This window comes from Thalassophryne amazonica, chromosome 13, assembly GCF_902500255.1.
Source record: "Thalassophryne amazonica chromosome 13, fThaAma1.1, whole genome shotgun sequence".
NCBI lineage: Eukaryota > Metazoa > Chordata > Actinopteri > Batrachoidiformes > Batrachoididae > Thalassophryne > Thalassophryne amazonica.
Genome location: NC_047115.1, coordinates 10570225 through 10597319, shown reverse-complemented (window position 1 = coordinate 10597319; position 27095 = coordinate 10570225). Strand labels below are relative to the sequence as shown.

General features: G+C 41.2%; 1 protein-coding gene across 1 annotated transcript; it reads left to right on the top strand.

The window, feature by feature from the left end:
* Window positions 1-768: 768 nt before the first annotated feature.
* Window positions 769-26881, top strand: cdc5l (CDC5 cell division cycle 5-like (S. pombe)). Its single transcript, XM_034184469.1, has 19 exons — window positions 769-955; window positions 5195-5298; window positions 5395-5556; window positions 6152-6279; window positions 6675-6774; window positions 15030-15156; window positions 15288-15379; window positions 18367-18511; window positions 20504-20695; window positions 20835-20983; window positions 21093-21264; window positions 21396-21560; window positions 21676-21756; window positions 21972-22223; window positions 22610-22717; window positions 22914-23003; window positions 23098-23229; window positions 26324-26404; window positions 26593-26881. Exons 1-19 carry the CDS (start codon window positions 911-913, stop codon window positions 26704-26706), a joined length of 2439 nt encoding a protein of 812 aa, XP_034040360.1. The 5' UTR covers window positions 769-910; the 3' UTR covers window positions 26707-26881.
* Window positions 26882-27095: the final 214 nt, after the last annotated feature.

The window sequence follows — 27095 nt, the reverse complement described above, 5'->3', positions numbered from 1 at the left end:
CAGCCCTCATGGTCCCATTCTGTAGCTGAGAGCCTCGTCCATGACTTCTTCCCTTCCTGTCTGGATTACTGCAGGGTTTTCCTGTTCGGTTTGATCACTGAAGCCCTGCTCAGATGCCGGAGTTCTCCATCCTACCATTCCCTGACTGCATATCACCCTCACTGGCTTCCAATTAAATCCTACATCTATAAAATGCTCTTCTCCTATAAATCCCTCTATATCTTTGCTCATCAGCACCTATTGGACTTTCTCCATCCCTCTACTCCATCCCAGACTCTGCAGTCCATCCCCGACAAGCCTGCACCTTCAGTGCTGCAGTCCAGAAATCCTGATAGTTCACTAAAGCCTTTGGTCTTCATCTCCCTATTGGTGTAAAGCACCCTTGGGTACCTTCTTGGGTGCTGTATTAACAGTTATTACAAACGTCAGTATATGAGATTACAGAAATTGCTGGAATGTACAACATCTTTTGGCTAATTGTTTTGTATTCATAGCTGTATGGTAGAATGGCGCAGGAAAAGACTTGGCTTTTGGCAATTTTGGCTTGAATTTGATAGGAGGCTTGTAGTTCAGCTGATTTGGATGTAATTATTCTCAAGTTCTATATGAACTCTCAGTTATAAAATATGTAAGGTCATTGCTACCAGGAAAAAAAGATGTAAACGTCTGAGGGGGAAAACAACCCAAACCCTCACATAAACAGTATAACTCGCATGAAGTCGGGACATAGTAAATAACTACAATACCCATGGTGCATTGCGGTTCGGCCCGCGAGTCTGCGCATAACGCCAGTGTAATGCGCGTTTCGTTTCTTACCCAGTTAGTGCTGTTTGGTGTTTTAACTGTTTAAGTTGTTTTGGTACTGTTGTAATTATTATTTTGAAGCGAAGGGGCATAACCATCCGTTAAGATGCCGAGGATTATGATAAAAGGGGGCGTTTGGCGCAATACGGAGGTACGTATTTACATGGCTAACTGGGTTAGCGTGATGCTAACCTGCGTTATTTAGCATAAAGCTAGCTGCTGTGTTAATGGGATTAAATATATCATGTTGCGAGTTTAATAAAATTTTGTTCAAGAATATTAAAAGTTAAAAGGTAACATATTTAATGTGCGAAGATGGTAAACCTGGGAATTTGTTCATGTTATCAGAAAATGTGTAGGTTTCACAGGTAATCTTGTTTACTTAGTGTTGTTTATGGTATACCTCAAGGCTCTATTTTAGGGCCAGTACTGTTGTTCATTTATAGTTAAGACCTGCCAAGTTCCATAAAAAGTGCAGAGTGATGTTATACGCAGATGACATATTTCTTTTATTCTGGTAGCTACCAGTTTACAAAAAAAAAAAAAAGAGAGCGTCTTGAGCACAAACGTCCACCAACTTTTACATTGGATAAACTTTTCAAGGTCAAAGTCCTGTTAGAAGTGGCTTTTCATAAGATAAATTAGATGCAAATTAGTTCATGCGCTTGAATCAAATTTTTTTTGCGGTGTTGTCACATTTTTGTTTTGTTTTTTCCCCCAAGTTTTTTGGTTTCTGAATTCTTTTTCAGATGATTTTCACATAACATTGGTTATCTCTGCTATGCACAATTTGTCAATGCTTTTTAGCACTTGGTTTCTGTATGATATCTGGAAGACAGACATACAGGCATAAAATCGGGACTTCTATCCAATTTTGGTGATGTAGGTAAATCCATAACAGAAAAATGAGAGTGATTGAGGCATTTTGTTTGAGATATAATACAAAATGTACACTAAATGGGCTGTTCAATATTAAATTGAAATGCTCACACAGAAGTCACAATCCGGATCAGATCTGGATCAAACTTTGTCAGGCGATAGTGTCAGTCTGCACCTCATTTTCAAATATGATAGTGATTAGGGCATGTTTGATTGAGATATAGTATAAAATATACATTAAATGCGGTCTTCAATGTTAAATTTAAATGGCCACAAAATCTGTAATCCGGATCAAACTTTGTCAGTTAATAAAGAATGCCATCCTTTATCCCATGTTACTTCATCCAAACCATCAACATGTTTATTAGACCCCATTCCTACCAGGCTGCGCAAGGAAGCCCTACCATTATTTAATGCTTCGATCTTAAATATGATCAATCTATCTTTGTTAGTTGGCTATGTACCACAGGCTTTTAAGGTGGCAGTAATTAAACCATTACTTAAAAAGCCATCACTTGACCCAGCTATCTTAGCTAATTATAGGCCAATCTCCAACCTTCCTTTTCTCTCAAAAATTCTTGAAAGGGTAGTTGTAAAACAGCTAACTGATCATCTGCAGAGGAATGGTCTATTTGAAGAGTTTCAGTCAGGTTTTAGAATTCATCATAGTACAGAAACAGCATTAGTGAAGGTTACAAATGATCTTCTTATGGCCTCGGACAGTGGACTCATCTCTGTGCTTATTCTGTTAGACCTCAGTGCTGCTTTTGATACTGTTGACCATAAAATTTTATTACAGAGATTAGAGCATGCCATAGGTATTAAAGGCACTGCACTGCGGTGGTTTGAATCATATTTGTCTAATAGATTACAATTTGTTCATGTAAATGGGGAATCTTCTTCACAGACTAAAGTTAATTATGGAGTTCCGCAAGGTTCTGTGCTAGGACCAATTTTATTCACTTTATACATGCTTCCCTTAGGCAGTATTATTAGACGGTATTGCTTAAAGTTTCATTGTTACGCAGATGATACCCAGCTTTATCTATCCATGAAGCCAGAGGACACACACCAATTAGCTAAACTGCAGGATTGTCTTACAGACATAAAGACATGGATGACCTCTAATTTCCTGCTTTTAAACTCAGATAAAACTGAAGTTATTGTACTTGGCCCCACAAATCTTAGAAACATGGTGTCTAACCAGATCCTTACTCTGGATGGCATTACCCTGAGCTCTAGTAATACTGTGAGAAATCTTGGAGTCATTTTTTATCAGGATATGTCATTCAAAGCGCATATTAAACAAATATGTAGGACTGCTTTTTTGCATTTACGCAATATCTCTAAAATCAGAAAGGTCTTGTCTCAGAGTGATGCTGAAAAACTAATTCATGCATTTATTTCCTCTAGGCTGGACTATTGTAATTTATTATTATCAGGTTGTCCTAAAAGTTCCCTAAAAAGCCTTCAGTTAATTCAAAATGCTGCAGCTAGAGTACTGACGGGGACTAGAAGGAGAGAGCATATCTCACCCATATTGGCCTCTCTTCATTGGCTTCCTGTTAATTCTAGAATAGAATTTAAAATTCTTCTTCTTACTTATAAGGTTTTGAATAATCAGGTCCCATCTTATCTTAGGGACCTCGTAGTACCATATCACCCCAATAGAGCGCTTCGCTCTCAGACTGCAGGCTTACTTGTAGTTCCTAGGGTTTGTAAGAGTAGAATGGGAGGCAGAGCCTTCAGCTTTCAGGCTCCTCTCCTGTGGAACCAGCTCCCAATTCAGATCAGGGAGACAGACACCCTCTCTACTTTTAAGATTAGGCTTAAAACTTTCCTTTTTGCTAAAGCTTATAGTTAGGGCTGGATCAGGTGACCCTGAACCATCCCTTAGTTATGCTGCTATAGACGTAGACTGCTGGGGTGTTCCCATGATACATTGTTTCTTTCTCTTTTTGCTCTGTATGCACCACTCTGCATTTAATCATTAGTGATCGATCTCTGCTCCCCTCCACAGCATGTCTTTTTCCTGGTTCTCTCCCTCAGCCCCAACCAGTCCCAGCAGAAGACTGCCCCTCCCTGAGCCTGGTTCTGCTGGAGGTTTCTTCCTGTTAAAAGGGAGTTTTTCCTTCCCACTGTAGCCAAGTGCTTGCTCACAGGGGGTCGTTTTGACCGTTGGGGTTTTACATAATTATTGTATGGCCTGCCTTACAATATAAAGCGCCTTGGGGCAACTGTTTGTTGTGATTTGGCGCTATATAAAAAATTGATTGATTGATTGACATAATGCTTTCAAATATGAAAGAAACTTGATCTTGACTAGGGATGGGTATCGAGAACTGGTTCTTTTCGAGAATCGTTGAGAAATCTTTCAATCCATGGACATCAATAGCCTTTTTGCTTAATTCCTTTATCGGTCCTTCAGAGCAGCCGTTGTTTTATTGGGAGAATGATCATTTCTTTACGTTGATTACAGACCCTGCAGCAGGTTTGTAATCAACCGCGCCTGCAGCACGGCTCTGCTTGAAGCAACGAAGCAGTGCTCCGACCCACTGCTTTGTTGGTTCTCTGCTTCGCAGAATTTCAGAAGTGGCAAGTCTGCTTCTTAACCCCTCTCAAAGCCATTTAAAAATATCAATCGTCAGTAGGGATGAGTATTCATAAGATTTTATCGATATCGATGCCATTATCGATTCTGCTTATCGATCCGATTCCTTATCGATACCTCTTGTGCATTTTCTGTGTACTAAAAGTAGGCTTTACAGGTTTTCTTTGTCAACATTTTATTGAGTCTTAAAGTAAATAAATATGAAAATGGTCACTGGATCCTTAAACTCTGGACATAAATTCTACTTGGTGGATCCTTGATCTCTGGACGTAAATAGAAAAAACAAAATCTGTAGTTTTTTGTCAAAAGCATTTCCTTTCAGACATTGTTGGCATGAATGTCACTCCATACATCTGAGCTGAGCTCTTGGAGCTGTGCTGTGCTGCACAAGAGAGCAGTGGTCCTGTACAAGCCATCCTCCCCCCCAAAAAAACACCTCTATTCTCAGTGTTTGTCATCTGCCCCATTAATTCACTAATGTGTTGTTTTTGAAGTATTTTATTATGGCCAAAAAAATACTAATAAAAACATCATTACAGTGGACCCAGCTACTACTTAATACACAGATAATCTAGTTCCTGCAAATGTAGATATTTTAAAAAGTAGCTCTGTTGTTTTTACAAATGAAGTCAAATAATCAGTGAATTGTTCTTTGACATTTCTAAATTGACTGATTATTTACAATTGATTAAAAAAGTGAGTACTTCTAACATAAACGTTTCATATGGCTTCACCGTTGTGCGTTGCATTTGTACATTTTGTCTGTTTTTGCTATCACATGCTGTAAGCTATTTGTCTGCATTTTTCTTAAGTAACGATGTTAAAAATAACTGAATGGTGTTAAAAGTTGCTCAAATATCAAATTGCTGCATTTGTGACCTCATTTGCTTTTCTGCACAGGATGAGATCCTCAAGGCCGCTGTGATGAAATATGGTAAAAACCAGTGGTCTCGTATTGCGTCACTGCTTCACCGAAAGTCGGCCAAACAGTGCAAGGCCCGATGGTGAGTGTCCTTTAGACACAAGCAGTACATTTGTGTGTTTGTTTTCACTCATCTACGTTTTCTGGTGTAAATGTTGTGATTGCTGTCTGTCGGCAGGTACGAGTGGCTGGACCCGAGCATCAAAAAAACAGAGTGGTCCAGAGAGGAGGAGGAAAAGCTCCTTCATCTGGCAAAGCTGATGCCCACTCAGTGGCGGACCATCGCGCCCATCATCGGACGCACTGCTGCACAGTGTCTGGAGCACTATGAATACCTGCTGTAAGGTCTTACCTGATCCAGCGCACTTGCATAAGCTTTACATTAGTCATTTCATTGGAAATCAAACTGGGAACTGTGGTCCTTTACCAAAGGTTTTAGAGCTCACAGCTCCAGAGCCTGGTTCTGTAGAACTTGGTGGATCTGCAAACATCTCCTTTGGGGTTGCACGTCAAGTTACGTATATGTCAAGCACACCAAAAAAGTATTAAGATAATTCCAGACTGATTACAAACGGCCTCATTTTAAGTGATCGCAAGCCAAAAGCCTTGGAAGTGACTTGATGTTGCCCGCAATTTAGCTAACTCTTTATTAAACAACAACACTACAGTAATGAAGTGGCTTCTCTAAACTTTATTACAGCCAATTAAAACCATTCTTTTTACAGAATCAGCCCAAAAATAGCTTAATCATTATTTTTATGTGCATTTAAGCATAATTGCATTGCAAGTGTCCAGGAAACGTGCAAACACACTCACAAATCCACGGGTGGATTCTTAACCAGGAAGTGCTCTGTTTTTGTATAACATTTCATCTGTGTTTGCTTTGTGGTGCGTTTCTTTTGTTTTTGCTTGAGTAAAATTGGTTGTCTGTTCAGAGACAAGGCAGCACAAAGAGATAATGAAGAAGAAGTGGGAGACGACCCCAGGAAGTTAAAACCTGGAGAGATTGACCCTAATCCTGAAACTAAACCTGCCAGACCAGACCCTGTGGACATGGATGAAGGTACTTAAACGCATGCAATAGTGATCCTAATATTCATAATACTAACATTTAGAGTATAGAGAGTATATTTCATCTTTTTAGTGCCACAATATAAAATTGGAATTTCCACACAGAGAATAAGACACAAACGATATAAAACCAGTTTAGAATGTACGAGACAGTGAACAAAACATGTCAGCCATCTGTTTTATTTCTTTAATCCACATAACAAAACACACATTTCTAATATGTTCTTTCTGTGAACTCAAAAGTATTTGTATCTTCTTTTTTTTTTAGCTGAAGGAGTCCTCATGGAGAATTCAGCATTGCATGAAATTATGCTTGAAATTATGCTGCATTTGTCTTCTTTCATGCTTGTGGCCGTTAAGTAAGTAAATTGTATTTTTGTCAAACAGATGAGTTGGAGATGCTGTCGGAGGCAAGAGCTCGACTAGCAAACACACAGGGCAAGAAGGCCAAAAGGAAGGCCAGAGAGAAGCAGCTGGAAGAAGCCAGGTGTGGCAGAGTTCATACACCAACAACAAAACTCGCTGTTTGACTTTTTAACATAATAGAAGGATAGCAGTGGTTGTGTGTTTATGTTTCGGTGAAATTACAGAGCTGATTTGTCACAAAGGTGACAAGGTCATAAAGAACGTGTCATGGCAAATAGCAAAGCAACACAGTGCGAGCAGCTGGAGCATGTGGAACCACATCGCTCAGTTGCTACAGAAAAAACAAATACATGCCACCCACGGGATTCAAACCTGAAATTTACAAAAACTGTGATTGCCAGACAGAAACTTTACCACTGCGCTACCATCGCTGTCCTATAAAAGGTGTGTAAAATGCCTGAAATCAACAAGGAGATAAACATATTTTTAAAAAAAGCAACCACACACCATTAAAAAAACACTGCATTTTATTGAATCCCTCTTATCGAGCGGACAGTAAAAGTATGAACTGTCTGTTCCTCTGTAGATGACCCATGGTCACAGAGGGCACTCTATCTTTCAGCTGCTGGTGTGCGCAAATAGTTGTAGCGACGTGTTAGAGGTTGCTCAGCTTTTTCACGAATGGCGTGCAATTCCTCCTTCGTTCGCTAGTCAGCTTAAATCATGTTATGTGTGAAGGGGGAAGCCCTAACACTGAGTTGTTTGTCCATACCTATTACGTAAAAAAAAAAAAAAATTCTCAGTGATGAAAGTTTTCCAGAAATGACCGGAAATCAGTGTTTTTACTCACGTGATGAACGTTTCTGGGTTATTTATTTTATTTTATTTTATTTTTTAATATATTTATTAGAAAACGTCACAGAAATTACAGAATACAACTTCCAGTTACAAAAATTGTGTTCAACATGTTTTTTATGTTGTTTTTTTTTTTTTTACATATATAACAAAACCCACCCACATACAAAACCTAAAATAACTACAGAAAAAGTACAGAAAAAAAAAAGGGGGGGGTTGAGGGAGAATGAGAAGAGAGGAGAAGAGAAGGAGAGGAGATGGGCAAATCTCAAGATGGGTCAGAAAAGAAATCCAAAAAGCATTGCCATTTCATAATGAATTTGTTCGGGCAACCATGTCTGGAATAGTGGATTTTCTCCACTTTCAGGGAAGACATAACGTCATTAATCCACAGTGTGGGAGAAGGGGACTGAGTGGCTTTCCAATGTAGCAACAGATGGCGTCTGGCTATTAATGATGTAAAAGCCAAAACCTCCAATTGGTCAGCTGAGTATTGACGATAGTTATCAGGAAGACCAAAAATTGCCAGATGTGGAGAAACCCCGACGGATTTAGAGAAAACCCTTGAAAGTGTATCAAAATAGGTTTGCCAGAAACGTGTCAGAGACGGGCAAGAGAAAAACGTGTGTCGGGTGACACGGCGAGCCGCCACACCTGTCACATGTATCCGCCACGTCTGGGAATATCCTCCACAACCTGGCCTTGGAGTAATGGCATCTAAAGAGAATTTTGTACTGAATAAGGGTCAGCCGGGCATATGGAAGCCTTATGAATTCTATCCAGTACTGAATCCCACCAAGCTACATCAAAGGTCAATCCCAGCTCATGCTTCCAAGCCTCATTAGTACTCACGGTAGTGGGTGCCTCATAAGATAAAATAGTATTATAAATCTTGGAAATGAGGGATTTCTGGGAGGGCTTCAAATCGAGAAAGTCGTCACAAATCTGCATGGGAGGAAAAAGAGGGAATGAGGGAAACAGAGATTTAGCACAGTTCCTTATTTGGAAATATCTAAATAAGTGTGAGGATGGAATGGAATATTCCACAGCAAGGAATGTGAAAGTACAAAAAACACCATCTTTGTAAAGATCCTTAAAACACTTAATGCCCTTGTCGTACCACTGGGTAAAAGTAGCATCAGTAAACGCAGGCTTGAACAGGTGATTTTTCAGTAATGGAGCTAAAGATAAGGGTAATTCTAATTTAAACTGCTTTCTGAACTGGGACCATATTTTGAGGGTAAAGCAAACCACCGGGTTAGTAGTAAGTAAGTAAGTAAGTAAATTTTATTTATATAGCACCTTTCACAGACAAGAGCCACAAGGTGCTTCACAACATAAAAGCAGAGTACACCACACAAAACATCAGACAATGGCCGAGACATAAAAACATAAAACATAACATAGGATCACAGAGTAGCCTAAAAGCTAAGCAAACGCTTGAGTAAAAAAGAAAGTCTTAAGTTGGCTTTTAAAAGTATCGACAGAGTCCAGTGAGCACAGAGAGAGCGGGAGACCATTCCAAAGCCTGGGAGCAACAGCCTGGAAGGATCGCTCTCCTCTGGTTGCAAAATGGGTGCGAGGAACCATCAACAGATTTTGGTCCACAGACCTCAAAGCCCTGGCAGGGGCATAAGGCTGGATGAGGTCACAGATATAGGGAGTAAAGCCAGAGGGGTTGATGGGTAGCGGGCTGGTCAGAAGTGCGGGCAGCGAGGACCGAGGACATGATTGTGCTTCTAAACGACACCAGGGGACCATCATTGAGTTCGACCAAAATACAATTTTGCAAATATTAGCTGCCCAATAGTAAAATTGGAAATTAGGTAAGGAGAGACCCCCATCAAATTTACATCTCTCAAGTACGGTCCGACGAATCCTGGTGACTTTACCTTTCCATAAAAAATCCGAAATAGCCTGATTAACAGTTTTAAAAAATACCTTGGGTAAGAATAATGGCAGACACTGAAACAGAAACAAAAACTTAGGCAAGACGGTCATCTTAATAATATTAATCCTCCCAATCAGAGTGAGAGGAAGGGAGCCCCTTCTCTGAAAATCTGCTTTAAGTTCAGACAACAGAGGGGAGAAATTAGCAGATTGAAGAGATTTCCAGTTTCTAGTTACCACCACCCCCAAATATTTGAACCCAGCAGAGCTCAGCTTAAAAGGAATATCAGACTGTGAAAGCTGTAGCGCTAGATCATTGACCGGGAAGCATTCACTCTTGGCGACATTAACCTTGTACCCGGAAAAAGACCCAAACCACTGAAAGAACGAGAGAATAGCCGGGACGGCGCAAACCAGGTCCGCCACATACAATAGCAGGTCGTCAGCATATAGTGACAGTTTAAATTCAGTGCGCAGGTGAGTAATACCATTAAAAGCACTAGAGATCCTTAAGTAGATGGACAGAGGCTCGATTGCGAGTGCAAACAGAAGCCGGGACAAAGGGCAACCTTGTCTACAGCCCCTATTCAGAGGAAAATAGTTGGAGTGAACACCATTGGTGGAGATGCTGGCACATGGTGAAGTGTAAAGAAGGCGTATCCATGATATAAACCCATTACCAAATCCAAATTTGCCGAGAACTGCAAACAAATAATCCCATTCAATCCTATCAAATGCCTTCTCTGCGTCAACCGATATTACAACTTCAGGTGTAGTAGTGTTTCTGTCAGTATAAATGATATTAAAAAGCGCGCGGATGTTATAAAAAAGCTGGCGTCCCTTAATAAATCCGGTCTGCTCCTCAGAAATAATAGATGGAAGTACCTTCTCTAAACGAAGACCAAGAGCTTTTGCTAGAATCTTAGTATCCACGTTCATTAGTGAGAGGGGCCTGTACGAAGTACAGAGGTCTGGATCCTTGTCCTTCTTTAGGAGCACACTGATGGAGGCTTGCCTCAGAGTAGGGGGAAGAGACCCATTCGCCAAAGATTCAACGTAGACTGAGTGCAGCAATGGAATGAGTTTGGTGTGAAAGGCCCTATAGAATTCCACTGTAAATCCGTCCGGGCCCGGCGCCTTGTTGTTTTGCATATTTTGTAGGGCTAGACTAAGTTCTTTACTAGTTAGTGGAAGATCCAATTCATCCAACACAGTCCCCCGGGAGACCGGAAATTCAAGATTATTCAAGAGACATGAGACATGCCTGGTGATAGTTCTGATCTGTACAAAGAGGAATAAAATGATGAGAAAACTGAATTAATGGCTAATGGTTGGTCCTGCAAAACACCAAAGTCATCTTTGACATGAGGGATCAGGCGTGAAGAAGCTTGCCGACGCAGCTGATGTGCGAGCAGTCTGCCTGCTTTGTCACCATGCTCATAGTATCTGGATCGGGAATGTAATAGAAGGCGTTCCTCATCACCAGTTGTAAGGAGATCAAACTCAGTCTGCAAGGATACTCTGTTTTTGGCAAGATCGTCAGATGGGGCCACCACAAGCTGGCGATCTATTTCAGCCAGGTCAGTGGTGAGTTTCTCAATTTTAGACATTCTAGCCTTTTTTAAATGAGCAGAATAAGAGATGATCTGACCGCGTAGATAAGCTTTCAAGGACTCCCAAAGCAGTGAGCTGGAAATTGGGTCAGTATCAGGCTGATTGAGGGCAATGAAATCATCTATCGAAGCTGTAATAAAAGTCTGAAATTTTACATCTGATAAAAGTGCTGAATTAAACCTCCATTGGGTCGGATAGCGAGGTCCAGGCAAAAGCAGAATGTCCAAAGACACCGGTGCATGATCTGAAACAACAATAGGATGATACAAAACACTTGTCACCTTGGAAATCAATTTAGTATCAATAAAAAAATAATCGATGTGGGAAAATGACTGATGTACTCGAGAGTAAAAAGAATATTGCCTAGCATTTGGGTTGTAAAACCTCTCAACATAACTATTGTTAGACAAGAAATTGCAAAGGGCTTTGGACATGAGAGACTGAGTAGAGCCTGATCTAGAACGGTCAAGTCCAGGATCAATTACACAATTCATGTCCCCAGCAAGAATTAAAAAATGAGTGTTCAGGGATGGGAGGCTTTCAAACAACTTATTCATAAAGTGAGGGTTATCAAAATTCGGCACATATACATTAACCAGTAGGACAGGAACATGAAACAAGGTACCAGAAACAATCAGGAACTTGCCATCACTATCAGAAGAGACCTTATATACTGTAAATTGAAGTGATTTACTAACCAAAATAGCAACCCCTCTGGCTTTAGAGTTAAAACTCGAGTGGAACACATCAGAGATCCAGGGGCACTTCAGTCTAACCTGATCCATAGTCCTCATGTGGGTCTCCTGCAAAAAAAACAATATCAAGTTTGAGACGTTTCAAATGGGAGAAGACTCGGGATCTCTTAAAGGAGCCCCCCAGACCCTTAATATTCCAACTAATAAATCTCACAGATGAGGCAGAGGAGTTGGCCATGCAAAATCAAGTGTCATAAATTTGTTGTCCAAACTGGGGCACCCACTTGACCATTTGCCCAGACACAGTCGGAAGTAGAAGAAAGGGGGAAGAAAGAAAAGAGAAAGGGAGAGAGAGGAACTACCCCCCCCCCCCCCACACACACACACACATCACAACACCCACCCTCACACACATAACCACCCAACGAACAACAAACCCCCGTAGCACTTACCACTACCCCAACCCAAACTGAAGGGGCACCCAGTGCCAACTCCAAATGGAGTCAAAACCCAAAAAGAGAAACTCAGGGCTATGGACTGAAAAGTGAACGTCTAACCTACAACTACAGCTCTAACGCAACATAAGCTCCCGCCAAACAGCATAAATAGAAAAACAAACTAAAAGCAGCAGGGTATAAAATATCCTACCATTATTAACACCACTATGTGACATTGTGTTAGATACGAAAACAAAATAGTATCAATATTATAATCAGGCAAACAGTTATTATAAACAAACAATTATAACAAAATTATAAAAGGAAATCCGAAAGTGACAATGACAACTAGGGGCCTCCAAAGCACTACAAAGTGCAACAATGTATATCAACAATTTACAGATTAAAAGGACTTCAGATTGTCACACACATGAACATTAGTAAAAAAAAAAAAAAAAAAAAAAAAGGGAGAGCCCCTGGAATAATGACAAAAACGTAAAGATGCATACCTTTATGCACAGGACAACAAAGACCAAAAATCTACCTCACTTTTTTAAAGTTCCAACAAACACTGCAGCCTCAGCAGGAGAAGTGAATTCCTTCGTGCGGCCCTCGCTTGTGATCCTCAGGCGCGCTGGATATACCATACCAAAAGGAATGTTCGGAATCTCCCTAAGCTGACGTCGAACACTGTTGAAGGCGGCCCAGGCCCGAGCCGTCCGTGACGTCAGATCCGGAAATACAGAGATGTCCATGCCCATAACCTTGATCCGCTGCTGAACCCTGGCGCGTTGCAAAATATCGACACAGTCCGCATAGTAGTGAGTTTTTGGGTTATTTTTGACAACATACGTCAGAGTCCATTCATTCAGTTCATTTCAGTTCCACGCCCAAACAGTTTCTGGCGGTAATGCATCATGTTGGTTTGCAAGCCACCAATAATTTCCAAAGAAGAAGATGGGTTCATTTGTTTTGGGCTTTAAGAGTTTATAAAGTCATATTTTTGTGGACTACGCTGTTATTTTCCTAACTGTTTACTTTGTTGTGGTCATTAAAAGTTATGAGCTACGTTTTTCCTCCAGTAATCATACATTAAGAAGAGCTAACAGGTGAAGCCTTCAGCTGCTAAAAATGCTAATGCCGTTAGCATTCAGACGAGAGTTTAACTGTCTGCAAGTCAAAACCACAAGATTGAGTTTGAGCAACAAACAAAAATTTGTCTGAGATGAGTGAGTGAGTGAAAATACTGAGTGAGTGAGTGAAAATACGTGACGTTAGTGCTCTGCTGAAGTTTATCAGCTAAATTAGCTTTTCTCTGCAGAATCAATCACTGTTGAGTGTTTGACATTTTTATTTTTACCAAATAAAGCTGCACAGTTTTTATTGTTACTGCTGTAGCTACAAGAAAGGTCTCAACCTTAAACAACTTAGATTTTTTTTTATTTTAAGTTTAACTATCAAACAATCAAAGAAAATAGCACAGTGCTGTTTCATGTTTCTTTATATTTTAAGAAATATATTTCTTGTGCCACATGAGAAACATACATTTGCTGAATGAATGAATCTACGGTTACTACATGTACACATTACTTTTCATGCTATTTTATTTGTCTAAAAATAGTTTTCTAATATAAGAAAAGTTGAACTTAATCTCCAGTATTCAAAAATTAATGGTGAAGTAAAAACACATTTGTAAGGATTTTAAGGTGACCAAGAATTTGAAAAATAATCAATAGCGCCAAGGCTCCTGCCAAAACTAGGTAAACTCAATAGTGAGTAAAGGTTGAACAAGTTGATGCTTTAATGTGCGATAAACACTCCTATTGTTCCATTTGAATTGATACTGAAAATGATAATTTTTGAGTTTTTAAATTGTCATTTCTTTTACAGTGTAGTTTTCTGAACCACACTGTTTTTTGGATTGAAGGGTGGTAGCACAGTACAAGGTGCATGAAAAATTGACCTGACCCAACAAAAGTAATTTTTTTGATTTTTTTTTTTTTTTATTATTACTTTTGGTGGGTAAACAGACCTGAAAATGCACCAAAATGCATCTGAGATCTCATATTTTTTCTGTGGGAAAACCCCCTGCCAGGGGCTTCAGCCCTTTGGCCCAGGTTTTTTTCCATGGCCCACTTTCATCACTGCATTCACTACATCTGACTGCTGTCTTAAAGGCTGCTTGACGAGCTGGTACAACATTGTGTATCACACTGCTGTTTGTCTCGAGCTGACCTCGGCTTACTGCTCTAAATCTTCCAGCTGTACGTACAATTACATGAACTGTTTACTTTGCAAAATGTATCAACCTAGAAATTACATTGTTTAACTGAGCGAAAAGTGTCTTGCTGTCCAGGCTCAAGGCCTTTGACCCCTCCCGTTAGACAACTGTTTTGCCATATAATGCTGTGAACACAGTTATTTGACTCAGCTATTTTTTCTGTGCATCATTCTTTTTCTGTCTGTGCTTTTTTCCTTACAAACTGCATGTATCCTGATTAACTTTTTATTTGAAGCTTTGAATAAGTCCAAGCCAAAGAAAACCACGTGGGCACACAAACTGCATGTTTCACAGTCAGTGTTGTACAAACCAGGTGTCACACTTTTGATTTTAGCCACTCTACAGTTTTTGTTTTGGCTGTCCTCATGTGGTTTAGTGCTTATTTTCTGTACAGTCTGGTCAAACTTTTTTAATAGACAAATTCTTTTTGAGCCCTGTGACCCGATCCCAGATAAGCAGTTGAGGATGTATGTATGTACTCTTACTAAGCTCAGGAGTTGAAATGATTTTCGTGTCTGTTTCTAAGTAGTTTCTTGCTGAGATGTTGATTGCTAAGTTAACATTCTAAAACATAACGCACTGTTTTATTCACACTGTGCTGCAGACGTTTGGCCGCTCTACAGAAGCGCAGGGAGCTGAGAGCAGCAGGTATTGACGTTCAGAAGAAGAGAAAGAAGAAGAGGGGAGTGGATTACAATGCCGAAATCCCCTTTGAGAAGAAACCTGCACCGGTAACTGATTAAACAACTACTGACAGGCACTTCAGAATTGTTCAGTGACCCAGTTTTAACAGTGTGCTTTTCGTTTTGTTAAGGTTGTGTTCTTTGGATAATTTGATGCGTAACAATTTGTTTCCTTTCAGGGTTTCTATGACACCAGCATGGAGCAGTACGATGCTCTTGAGCCACACTTCAAACGACTCAGACAACAGCATCTGGATGGAGAATTACGCAAGTCAGTCACAAAACGCCCTGCTACGCACAATGAAACATCCCACGGAAAGTCTGCACAAGCCCACATACACTCAACAAAAATATAAACGCAACACTTTTGGTTTTGCTTCCATTTTGTATGAGATGAACTCAAAGATCTAAAACTTTTTCCACATACACAATATCACCATTTCCCTCAAATATTGTTCACAAACCAGTCTAAATATGTGATAGTGAGCACTTCTCCTTTGCTGAGATAATCCATCCCACCTCACAGGTGTGCCATATCAAGATGCTGATTAGACACCATGATTAGTGCACAGGTGTGCCTTAGACTGCCCACAATAAAAGGCCACTCTGAAAGGTGCAGTTTTGTTTTATTGGGGGGGGGATACCAGTCAGTATCTGGTGTGACCACCATTTGCCTCATGCAGTGCAACACATCTCCTTCGCATAGAGTTGATCAGGTTGTCAATTGTGGCCTGTGGAATGTTGGTCCACTCCTCTTCAATGGCTGTGCGAAGTTGCTGGATATTGGCAGGAACTGGTACACGCTGTCATATACGCCGGTCCAGAGCATCCCAAATATGCTCAATGGGTGACATGTCCGGTGAGTATGCCGGCCATGCAAGAACTGGGACATTTTCAGCTTCCAAGAATTGTGTACAGATCCTTGCAACATGGGGCTGTGCATTATCCTGCTGCAACATGAGGTGATGTTCTTGGATGTATGGCATAACAATGGTCCTCAGGATCTCGTCACAGTATCTCTGTGCATTAAAAATGCCATCAATAAAATGCACCTGTGTTCTTCGTCCATAACAGATGCCTACCCATACCATAACCCCACCGCCACCATGGGCCACTCGATCCACAACATTGACATCAGAAAACCGCTCACCCACACGACACCACACACGCTGTCTGCCATCTGCCCTGAACAGTGTGAACCGGGATTCATCCGTGAAGAGAACACCTCTCCAACGTGCCAAATGCCAGCGAATGTGAGCATTTGCCCACTCAAGTCGGTTACGACGACGAACTGGAGTCAGGTCGAGACCCCGATGAGGAGGACGAGCATGCAGATGAGCTTCCCTGAGACGGTTTCTGACAGTTTGTGCAGAAATTCTTTGGTTATGCAAACCGATTGTTCAAGCAGCTGTCCGAGTGGCTGGTCTCAGACGATCTTGGAGGTGAACATGCTGGATGTGAAGGTCCTGGGCTGGTGTGGTTACACGTGGTCTGCGTTTGTGAGGCTGGTTGGATGTACTGCCAAATTCTCTGAAACGCTTTTGGAGACGGCTTATGGTAGAGAAATGAACATTCAATACACGAGCAACAGCTCTGGTTGACATTCCTGCTGTCAACATGCCAATTGCACGCTCCCTCAAATCTTGCGACATCTGTGGCATTGTGCTGTGTGATAAAACTGCACCTTTCAGAGTGGCCTTTTATTGTGGACAGTCTAAGGTACACCTGTGCACTAATCATGGTGTCTAATCAGCATCTTGATATGGCACACCTGTGAGGTGGGATGGATTATCTCAGCAAAGGAGAAGTGCTCACTATCACAGATTTAGACTGGTTTGTGAACAATATATGAGGGAAATGGTGATATTGTGTATGTGGAAAAAGTTTTAGATCTTTGAGTTCATCTCATACAAAATGGGAGAAAAACCAAAAGTGTTGCGTTTATATTTTTGTTGAGTGTATAAACCAGTATTCAGTAACACTTTAAAACAATATTAAAACGCAGCATAAGCAGTAACACAGCAGAAATACTGCAAGTATTTTATCATCAGAATTGAAATTTGAAAGCATATATTATTAACAAGGGTTTAAGAAGTTACAAATAAATGTATAATCTATAATCAGTTTGGTTGAAAGGAAGTGACACAGTTCTGTCTTACCATACTTTACAGACTGTAAGTCACTTGGGTTTTCTGTTTTGTGTTGTTTTTTTTTACTTGTGAGGTCTTGCGACTAACATTCCAAAGCAACTTGTATATGGGGAAAACAAAAAACTTTATCATCTGTAGCCAGAAGATGGCTATGGCACGACAAGGTCGTCCTATATACTGAATGAGGTAGTGTGATTCAACCTGTGAATGAGAGAAATTGTCTTCAAGAACAAGTAAAGTTAAGGAATCATGCTCTCAAACTGAAAGACCACACTCTGTAATAAAAAGACAATGTAACTCGTACTACTCAGCACACTTGTTTTATCTGTGAGACAACAAAAGCAGCAATGGCAAGTCAGCTATTCAATTAGCACTCCTTGTTTTGAAACACAAGGTTCGGTCAGATCGGCACACAGAAATGATCACACAGACTGCATTTTGCTAGAATAAAAAGGCGTATATTTATTCCCCACAAAAGCAGTTACATCAAACACAAGTGGTTGCAGCGCATTTTTCTCTCTTACCGTGACACCTTTAAGGTGGAGAGCCAACACCTTCAGCAGAGTGCGCCTGTCAACCGGCTGGGCGTTCGTACGTTAACCCGCAGCAGACTCTGTTGAAGCATGGTTCTACTCCCTCTTTTCTAGTGTGTCCGCGAAGGGAGGGTGAGTGGCCAACTCAACCTCCCTGGCGCACATAATTTCTTTAATCAACAGGCATCTGAAAGTTATTTTCTCTATTACAAAGACATAATAAAAGCAGTTCTTCACTCCCAGTTCAGAATGACCCCAGCATGCTTCACTCCCAGTTCAGAATGATCCCAGCATGCTTCACTCCCAGTCGTTAGTGGCTACAAAAAACAAAGTTGTGCAATCAGTGTAATAATAACAAGTACATCATTAGGGTTACTTTAAGACAGGGGCAAAACAACATAATCTTTTTCTCCACACACTCCTTAAAAAAAGTAATTATAATCTCATGTTTGTTGATGCTTCTTTTTCATATGGAAAATTAGTTCACTTTAAATTTAATGACAAATCAGATGGATTTTCCCCTTCTCAATTGATGGTATCTTGAACCTCATTTGTATTTTTTTTTTCTTTATTAGTGAGCGTGAAGAGAGGGAGAGGAAGAAGGATAAACAGAAGATGAAAAAAAAGAAGGAGAGCAACCTACCGTCTGCCATCCTTCAGACCAGCGGAGTGGCCGAGTTCACCAAGAAACGTTCTAAGCTGGTTTTACCTGCACCACAGGTAATGTTGTCCAGTCAGGTCTCTGGACTCGTTCTGATATCTGACCACAACAGCTTCATCCAGCTGGAAGGTTCTTATCACTTTATATAACCGATTTCCACTCTGCTAGTGTTTTTTTTTTTCTTTTCACTGTTTTACTGTGGTTTAATGCTTTCAGTCTCCTGTGTCACACCTTTATTAAACACTGTTTCCTGCTCAACTGTTCCCCCAAACACTGTGTGGTAGGAGACGTGTTCTGTGCTGCTGTCTCCCAGGGTCTCTGTCCTTCACCTGAGTAAAACATCACCGTCTTTTTGCACAAAACAGTCACAATAACTCAAACAATAAATGCATATCATTAATGACAATTCCTTTCAAATCTGTTGAACACTGATGCACTGATTAAACCCAAAAAGTAATTTTATTTTTGCTTGTTACATCCCATGAATGTGTGTACCACCTGCTGGATGGATGATAGATGAGAAGCAGGTGAGGTTGTCAGTTCAGTTTATTTATACTGCACCAAATCACAACGCAAGTCGCCCCAAGGTGCTTCACAAGGGTCTGACCTTACCAACCCCCCCCACCCCCCAGAGCGAGCACATAGGCAACAGTGTAAGGAAAAACTCCCTTGGGTGTTATAGACTGTAGGAAGAAACCTCAGGCAGACCAGACTGAGGGGTGACCATCTGTTTTGGCCATACTAGACAATGACAAAAATAGTACAACAGAGACCATGGCAGTGAGTGTGTCTCACAGAAATGTAGTAACTTGGAGAAGGAAATGAGTGATTTATCAATGGCTGTTTTTTTGTTTTTTTTTTTTGGGGGGGTTTTTTTACCCACACACAGGATGTTTTAATCAAGTCATTTCTCTATCAAGTTGAAATACAACGTACTCAAGTCCTCACAACCTGGCAGAAAGGATTTTCTTTGAATTTCACTGTGGTTGAGATAAACAGACCATTTCTGCAAAAAAGGCTGTTTTCTAATCATTTAACATCATCATAAATAACATAGATGTCCACACAGTCCTGCAGAAAGGATTTTGTATTTACAGTGCCCTCCAAAAGTATTTGAACACTTGGTATTTTGCACATCTTAATTTGTTTATGCTATTTCAAATACAAAAAATAAAAATTTCTAAAATTATCTTCCATAAACTGAAAGCAAATCTCTGCAACTTGATATAAATTAATTAAAAATATAAAAGCCAAGGTGATGGGTTGCATAAGTAATGGAACACTTTGGTATAACACCTGTAAAAATAGTTTTATTACCAGTTTTCTTCAGGGGATGGATACATGAACATTTCCAAGGTCACTGAATGTGTCTTGGACTTTATTTACATAAAAGTAAGTCCCTTCGGCTGCTCCCTTGTTTGCACTCGGGGTCACCACAGCAAATCCAAGGTGGTTCTGCATGTTGAATTGGCACAGGTTTTACGCCGGATGCCCTTCCTGATGCAACTCCACATTACATGGAGAAATGTGGCAGGGGTGGGATTTGAACCCGGAGCCTTCTGAACTGAAACCAAGTGCATTAACCACTTGGTCACCATCCCTGCTTGGACTTTATTTAGATCAGTTATGGTAAATGGTCTGCATTTAGTTATGAAGAAATACAAACAGTATGGCACTCTATGGTAAATCTGTATGGAGCAGACAGTTCTCAAAAATGAGTGACTGTGCAAGAAGGAGAAGAGAAAGGAAAGCCACCGAGACACCCAGACAACCCAGAAGAAGTTACAGACTTCTGTGGCTGTGATTGGAGAAATTGCACAGTGCAAATTTTGTACCCCCAGTTATAGAGCTTTCAGGAGGATTTTATTTGCATCTCAGATGTACTTTCTGGCAAATTGTAGCTGAACTTTCAGGTCTTCTTTTTAAGAGAATCCTCTACACCACTTCATCAGGAAGCTGTATAACTATATTCTAACACTCAGCCTGGACACGTGCTCTCGTTTGCTTTCAGCTTCACGTCTCTTTGTGTTTATGCTTGACTTTGTTCACAGATCAGTGACGCTGAGCTGGAAGATGTCGTCAAACTGGGTGTGGCCAGCGAGGTCGCTCGTCAAGCTGCAGAGGAAAGTGAAAGCACTAACTCCGCCTCTTCCACCCTTCTGTCAGAGTACAGCATCACCAACACCATGGCAACGGGGCTACGTACCCCCCGCACACCCGCTGCTCAGGACAGGATCCTGCAGGTACGACTTCCAGTCATATCTGGATCACATGACATCAGTAACCACCCCCGACAGTGATAATTGATGAATCACTTTTTTTTTTTTTTTTCCCCCACCACCATCGACAGCGTTTAGAGTTTTTGTCCGGTTTTCTTTTCAGGAAGCCCAAAACCTAATGGCTCTGACCAACATCGACACGCCTCTAAAGGGAGGTCTGAACACGCCGCTGCACGAGAGCGACTTTAGCGGCGTGACGCCTCAGCAGCAGCAGATCCAAACGCCCAACACTGTGCTTGGCACGCCCTTCAGGTAGTGTATCTGCTCTTGTTCGAGTCGCGGAATGTAAATAAGGTCTTAGCAAATTCAAACTCTCCACTACCTTAAATGTAACATCTGTGGGCTTGTTGGTCTTCAACAGAACCCCTGGTCCAGGTCAAGGGTCAGACGGAATGACCCCACATTCAGGAGGGGGATTGACGCCACGCGTGAGTGGTACACCAGGACTGACCCCCGGCCGCACGCCGCTGAGAGACAAACTGAATATTAACACTGAGGAGCAGCTGAGTGACCCCGCGTACGCAAAACACATGGTAAGTAAAAACTCGTTAACTCAACAACCATCTGGATGAGTTTAGCGCACTGCAGTGGTGTTTAGATGACATCCACAAGAAAGTATTTTAAAAGGTCCAAACTCACCCCCTCCCCCCACCACCACACACAGCAAAGGGAAAGCCTGCAGCAGCTGAGGCAGGGTCTGATGTCACTTCCTGTTCCCAAAAACGACTTTGAGATCGTCCTTCCTGAAAACGTGGAGAAAGAACTTGAACCAACAGAGACCGAAACCGAATTCATAGAGGACTCGTCGGAGGTGGACGCACGCAAGAAGGTAGGCGAACCTGGAATCTGGATCAGTTTTTGATGGTGTCGCTGTTTTCACTGCGACTCGCCATCCGTTACGAATGTGAAGTGAAGCTTGTAAAACCAAAGTGTGACTGTTTCAGGCTCAGCGGGACGCAGAACGAGAGAAGGAGCTGAAACTACGACACACCGCTGTCCGGAGGGACCTGCCCCGACCCACTGAGGTAACGGACGCACGCTGGGACTGCGCTCGTTTTGTTTAAATGGGTGTAGTTACCACAGTGGGTCTCTGCTCACTAATTTGGTTCCTCTGTTAAGATGTTGGACTGATTATCTGCCTGGGTGGCCGTCGATCAGGACCCGGGACAGTTCTGTAGTTTGGTCGCCGCACGCTCCCTGACCTGGTGTGAAATCTTCCCGTGGTCTTCTCTTTCTGCAGGTGAACGAATCCGTCCTCCGTCCCGCCTCCATGGAGCCGCTGGCTGACCTCCAGGTGGCCGAGGAGATGGTCAAACAGGAAATAATCACCATGCTGCACCATGACTGCCTGCACCACCCATCAGCCACTGCGGCCAGCCAGCTGCAGCGTGGCAAGACCAAAGGCCCCGCCTCCATGTCCAACAACGCCTCCCATATAGCCTACCTGGAAACGCACCCTTACAAACCAATCAGCACAGAGGAGATGGAAAAGGTGATGAACCCCAATACGTGGATTAAAGTCATAATTGATAAACCCGTCAGCTGTTCATGTTCAAACAACATGAGCCAGTAATTTAAAAAATAATAATAAAATAAATTCACTTTAAAGTGACTGAAAACACTTTGGTCTCTGTCCATGGTGCTGACATTATGATTTTTAGGAGCATTTAAAAATGATCTTTGAGCCATCCAACCTCCAAAAGACATCCAAGTTGTAAATAACGTGACTCTTACTAAAGTGAAATTTAGCAGAGTCATGTGGATGATAATGAATGAATAATATCTCAAGAACCACTTGACCAGTTTCATCCATATTTAGCGTAAGGGTGTACTTTGGGTGATATGCCATCTCCTGGTGACTCGTGTTTTGACAAACAGGCTAAAGCGCTGCTGGCAGCAGAAATGGATGTGGTGAAGGTGGGAATGGGCCACGGCGATCTTAGCATGGAGGCCTACAGCCAGGTGTGGGAGGAGTGCTACGGACAGGTGAGCATGACCGATAAATACAGAACATCTCACGGAGCAGAATCACCCGACAGATCCATCAGTTTTAACGTGACGATCATATGGCCCTCATTATATTTCAGTTGATGTTTTATATATCGGTGGACCGTTACCAGAAATGTGAAACTGTGCCTGTTTTTATTTGTTTAACTGTAAATGAACATTTCTCTTTGTGCAGGTTTTGTATCTGCCGAGTCAGAACCGGTACACCAGAGCCAACCTGGCCTCAAAGAAAGACAGAATTGAGAGTCTGGAGAAGAAACTCGAGGTGAGAAAGTGGCTGTGTTTAACAACAGCAGCTGCATGAAAAACTAAAACACTCACCTGTTCAAGAATCTTTTTTTTTTTTTTTTTCCTTTTAGGTGAATCGTAGTCACATGACAGCAGATGCCCGGCGAGCGGCCAAACTGGAGAAGAAACTCAAAATCCTACTTGGTGGATTTCAGTCCAGAGCGCTGGGTCTCCTAAAGCAACACAATGAACTGTGGGAGCAGGTACTGTGCACAGCTCACCTTTAGCCACACACACACACACACACACACACACACACTAGGGTGCCAGTGAAAATTAAGTCTTGGAATTTTAAAGGTCTCACCCCTTATATTTTTCCTTTTCAGACAATTGTTGAACAGTCAAAATTTCAACAAAATTGAACAATATTTAGAGGTTGCTCAAATATTTAATCATTTTGTGTATACATGCTTATTAAGCAAAACAAAAGTGAAAAATGAGACATCTTAAGAGTAGAGTCACTTTGATCTATACAAACCCTTAAAAGATTAACTAATGATATCAAAATCAAATGACATGGATAAAATTAGAAATATTTATCAATTAATGTCTTAAGTGGTGTGGGTCACAGTGGATTTGTTTGCATTTGGAAAGCATCTGTGATGTTTCTCGACAACCCGCAGAAGGTAGAGACTACGTTTACATGCAGCCAATAACCCTTTCATAACCGGAATATTACCAATAACCTGGTTGCGCACGACCATGTAAACACCCGCAAAAACCAGAATATGCTCATATTCCGGTTTTTAAAAACCCGAATATGACCGCTGGGTTACTCCTTTTCTAACCCAAATATCAGGTCATATAAACGCACATCGGAATATCCCCATAGAAAGGAACATTATTTTGTGTTCTGCGCATGTCCTATCCGCAAAGACTCTTGGTCTTTTGAGTATGGCAACTACTTGTATGCGGCGCGCGCAGCCCACCGGACACCACAGAAGCAGAGGTAAACAAGTATGGCGAAGTCCAGATGCGGCAGCACAGCACCACATTTTTGGAGGGAGGAGGAAACTGAATACTTCATTAGTATCATGAACGACATGAATATAATGTCTTTTATTGACGGTAGAAAGAGGAAAAAAATGGAAATGACGCGTCATGACGTTCTCCGTCCGTGTGGACGTTGTCCATGCGTCACTGTTTAGATGGGGATATTCCAAATGATACCAGTGACCGTGTATACAGGAGTAATTCTGTCTGCTTAAGCATGTAAACAGGTTATTCCTAATAATTCAGAAACTGGAATATTGACCTTAACCCGAATGTTAACAGCATGTAAACGTAGCCACTGTTTCTGGTCTTCCTGTTTGGTCAAGATGCTGTTGAAACTCTGAATCAGAGCAACACCCCTTTCAGCTGCATCATTTACAACTTTCAAGCTGTCTATTGTGGCTTTTCCTTTGTCAAATGCCTCATTACCACACCATTTTTCAGGAGATATTCTCAAGAAGCAATCATCAATGTCGAGACACACAAACAAATGTCCGCTGTTTTTTCTTTCTGTTCCAATTTTCTATCTGTTGAGGCCATTGTACCTCTTCGACCCTTTTCTCGTTGAGCTTTTAAGAATTCACGACCCTCTTCAATCTTTATTAATTTCAGTGCATCTTGATGTGCAACATCAAAAAGATCATCAAGACTGTCTGTGAAATCCTTTATTTTCCTCTCCTGGCTCTCTGACTTTTGTGTTATGTTCTTCCTAAGTTTCTGATACTGGGTGAGGAGTTCTATTATTTTATTAGAGATGTAGCTCCGTCTTGTAGGGATCCTTGCTTTCTCCCAAAAGGTGAGAAGCTCACTACTAGTGTCTTTGGCACCATCTGGAATTATTTTATTGTCATTACGATGCAAGTAGAGAAATCTGCTTAGCACTTGGTGATTACTTGGCAGCTTGGCTCCAGTAATGGAGGAAGACATTGGTCCATTTAACCATATTCCCTTTCTACTTGTGCTAAGATGATCCTTCATATCTGAGGCCATATTTTAGTAAATCTGGAAAGTAAAAGTGTATGAAGGGTCAAAGTGATCAAAATTAATTGAAATATTGAATGTGGCAAATATGAACGCAGTAAAACATAGATTGTGGTAAAAATGAAAGCAGTAAAACTTTGAATGTTGTGAAAATGAAAGCAGTAAAACAATTGTGGTTAAAAGTGAAAGCAGTAAATATTGAATGTGATTAAAAAAAAATCAAAAGGGTAAAACTGGACCTGATAAAAATGGAAGGTGTGAAGTACTAAACATGAAAATGAGTGATGTAAAAAACATCTGATTAATATTGCCCCTTTGAAAATTAGAATCGTTAAATTTGGATGCCATTAAAATCACATTATGGTAAATATTAATCTTATAAATATGTCTTAAAAATATAACATTGGCTAATTTAATTCACTGGCTCGATTTTAGTACCTCTACTTTACCCACTTCGGTTGTATCATTTGCTGTACTCGATTTAATGTTGAATGTTTTCATTCACTGCCTCAATTTTAGCAGGTCCGCTTTACCGACTTCAGTTTTATCATTCACCGCGTCAACTGTGCAATTTTGCTCACTTCCGCGGTATTGGAATACGGCAGCAGCCACTGTTGTGACAGCGGAAATTTGTAGTCCAGAGCCACTGCGCATGTCACTGACCGCGGGGTGGCGCCATTGGGAGTCGCAGGTGAAGAGCGCCCAAATCTGCAAGTGCTTTTCTACTTCAGAAAAGTGAAGTAGAAAAGCATGAGTGCTTTTTTTAGTACCTGCTCAGGAACGGTTCCAAGCGAGCCGAGCCGATACTAAAATGTGACGTCAACAGGCTGCCAGCCACTGATTGGTCAGAGAATGTCGTCACTGGACAAGTCATGAGCGCGCCGACTGAGTGATGAATGATAATTTAAATATGTGGTTCATTGTAATAGCACGGACACTAGTTATCATAAATCAACAGCCTGTTCTGGAGGCTTTACATTTGTCAAAAACAGCTACAGAGTTGTTTTCTCAGACTCTGGCTCTCAAGACATGAATGTTTCACTCACAATCGCTGATACTAAGTACTGAAAAATGCATCAACTTTGATCAACCTCTAAATATCAGTTGATTCAAAAAATATTTTACACATGCATTTCCAATACCAAAAGGAAAAAAAAGTAGGGGGTGAGACATTGTCTAGCTACATTTTTTATTTTTGCTGTATATTTCATTGGCACCCTAACACACACACACACACATTACTATTTAACTCCTTTTTGACTTGAAAACCATCCAAATCCCACAATGCCACTGACTATCTTCACTGTACTCACTGGGCACTAGGTGGAGCAAGCAGCTATGGAGCTCCAGACATTCACTCAGCTGAAGCACCAAGAAGATATGGCGATTCCCAGGAGGCACGAGGTATGTTTACTGTCTTAGAAATTACTGGAACTTCTTATTTCAAAGTACATGAGTCAGGATATTTGGTTGCATAACCTGTGACAGCTCTGAGATCATCATCTAAAGTAAAAGTAATCGGTGGTTTAAGATCAAATCTTACTGTGTGAAATTATCATAAGATGCAGGTCTAAAGCTGGTTTGTGTTTCAGAGTCTGCGGGAGGATGTGGAGCGGCAGATGGAGCGAGAACGAGAGCTTCAGCAGAGATATGCAGAGCTGCTGATGGAGCGAGAGTCGCTGCTCAACGCCACTCAGAAATACTGACAACAAACTCTTTCCACATGCTTATAATGTCATCGTATAAAAAAACCCATGTGTCCATTCAGAGCTGAAATCTGAGCTAGACCCCTTGACCTTCTGTCAGTGATCACAGGCTGAGTTTTGAGCATGTTCAGCCGCCCTCTGTAACCGTGACCAATAAAGATTCTTCCAAACTGAACTGTGTGAAGGAGGATTTACGCTGCTCCAAGATGTTAAAGTTTAAATCAAAATTGAGTGATGTCACTGTCATTAATTCAGACAAGCTGACATTTTTACTGAAACAACTAAATCGAAACGCTCTGGTAAATAAAAAAAAAGGCATTTACAAGGAATTACATTAAACAAAGAACAATTTGAAATAAGAAGTTAGACTGAAATTTTAATAGTTTAGC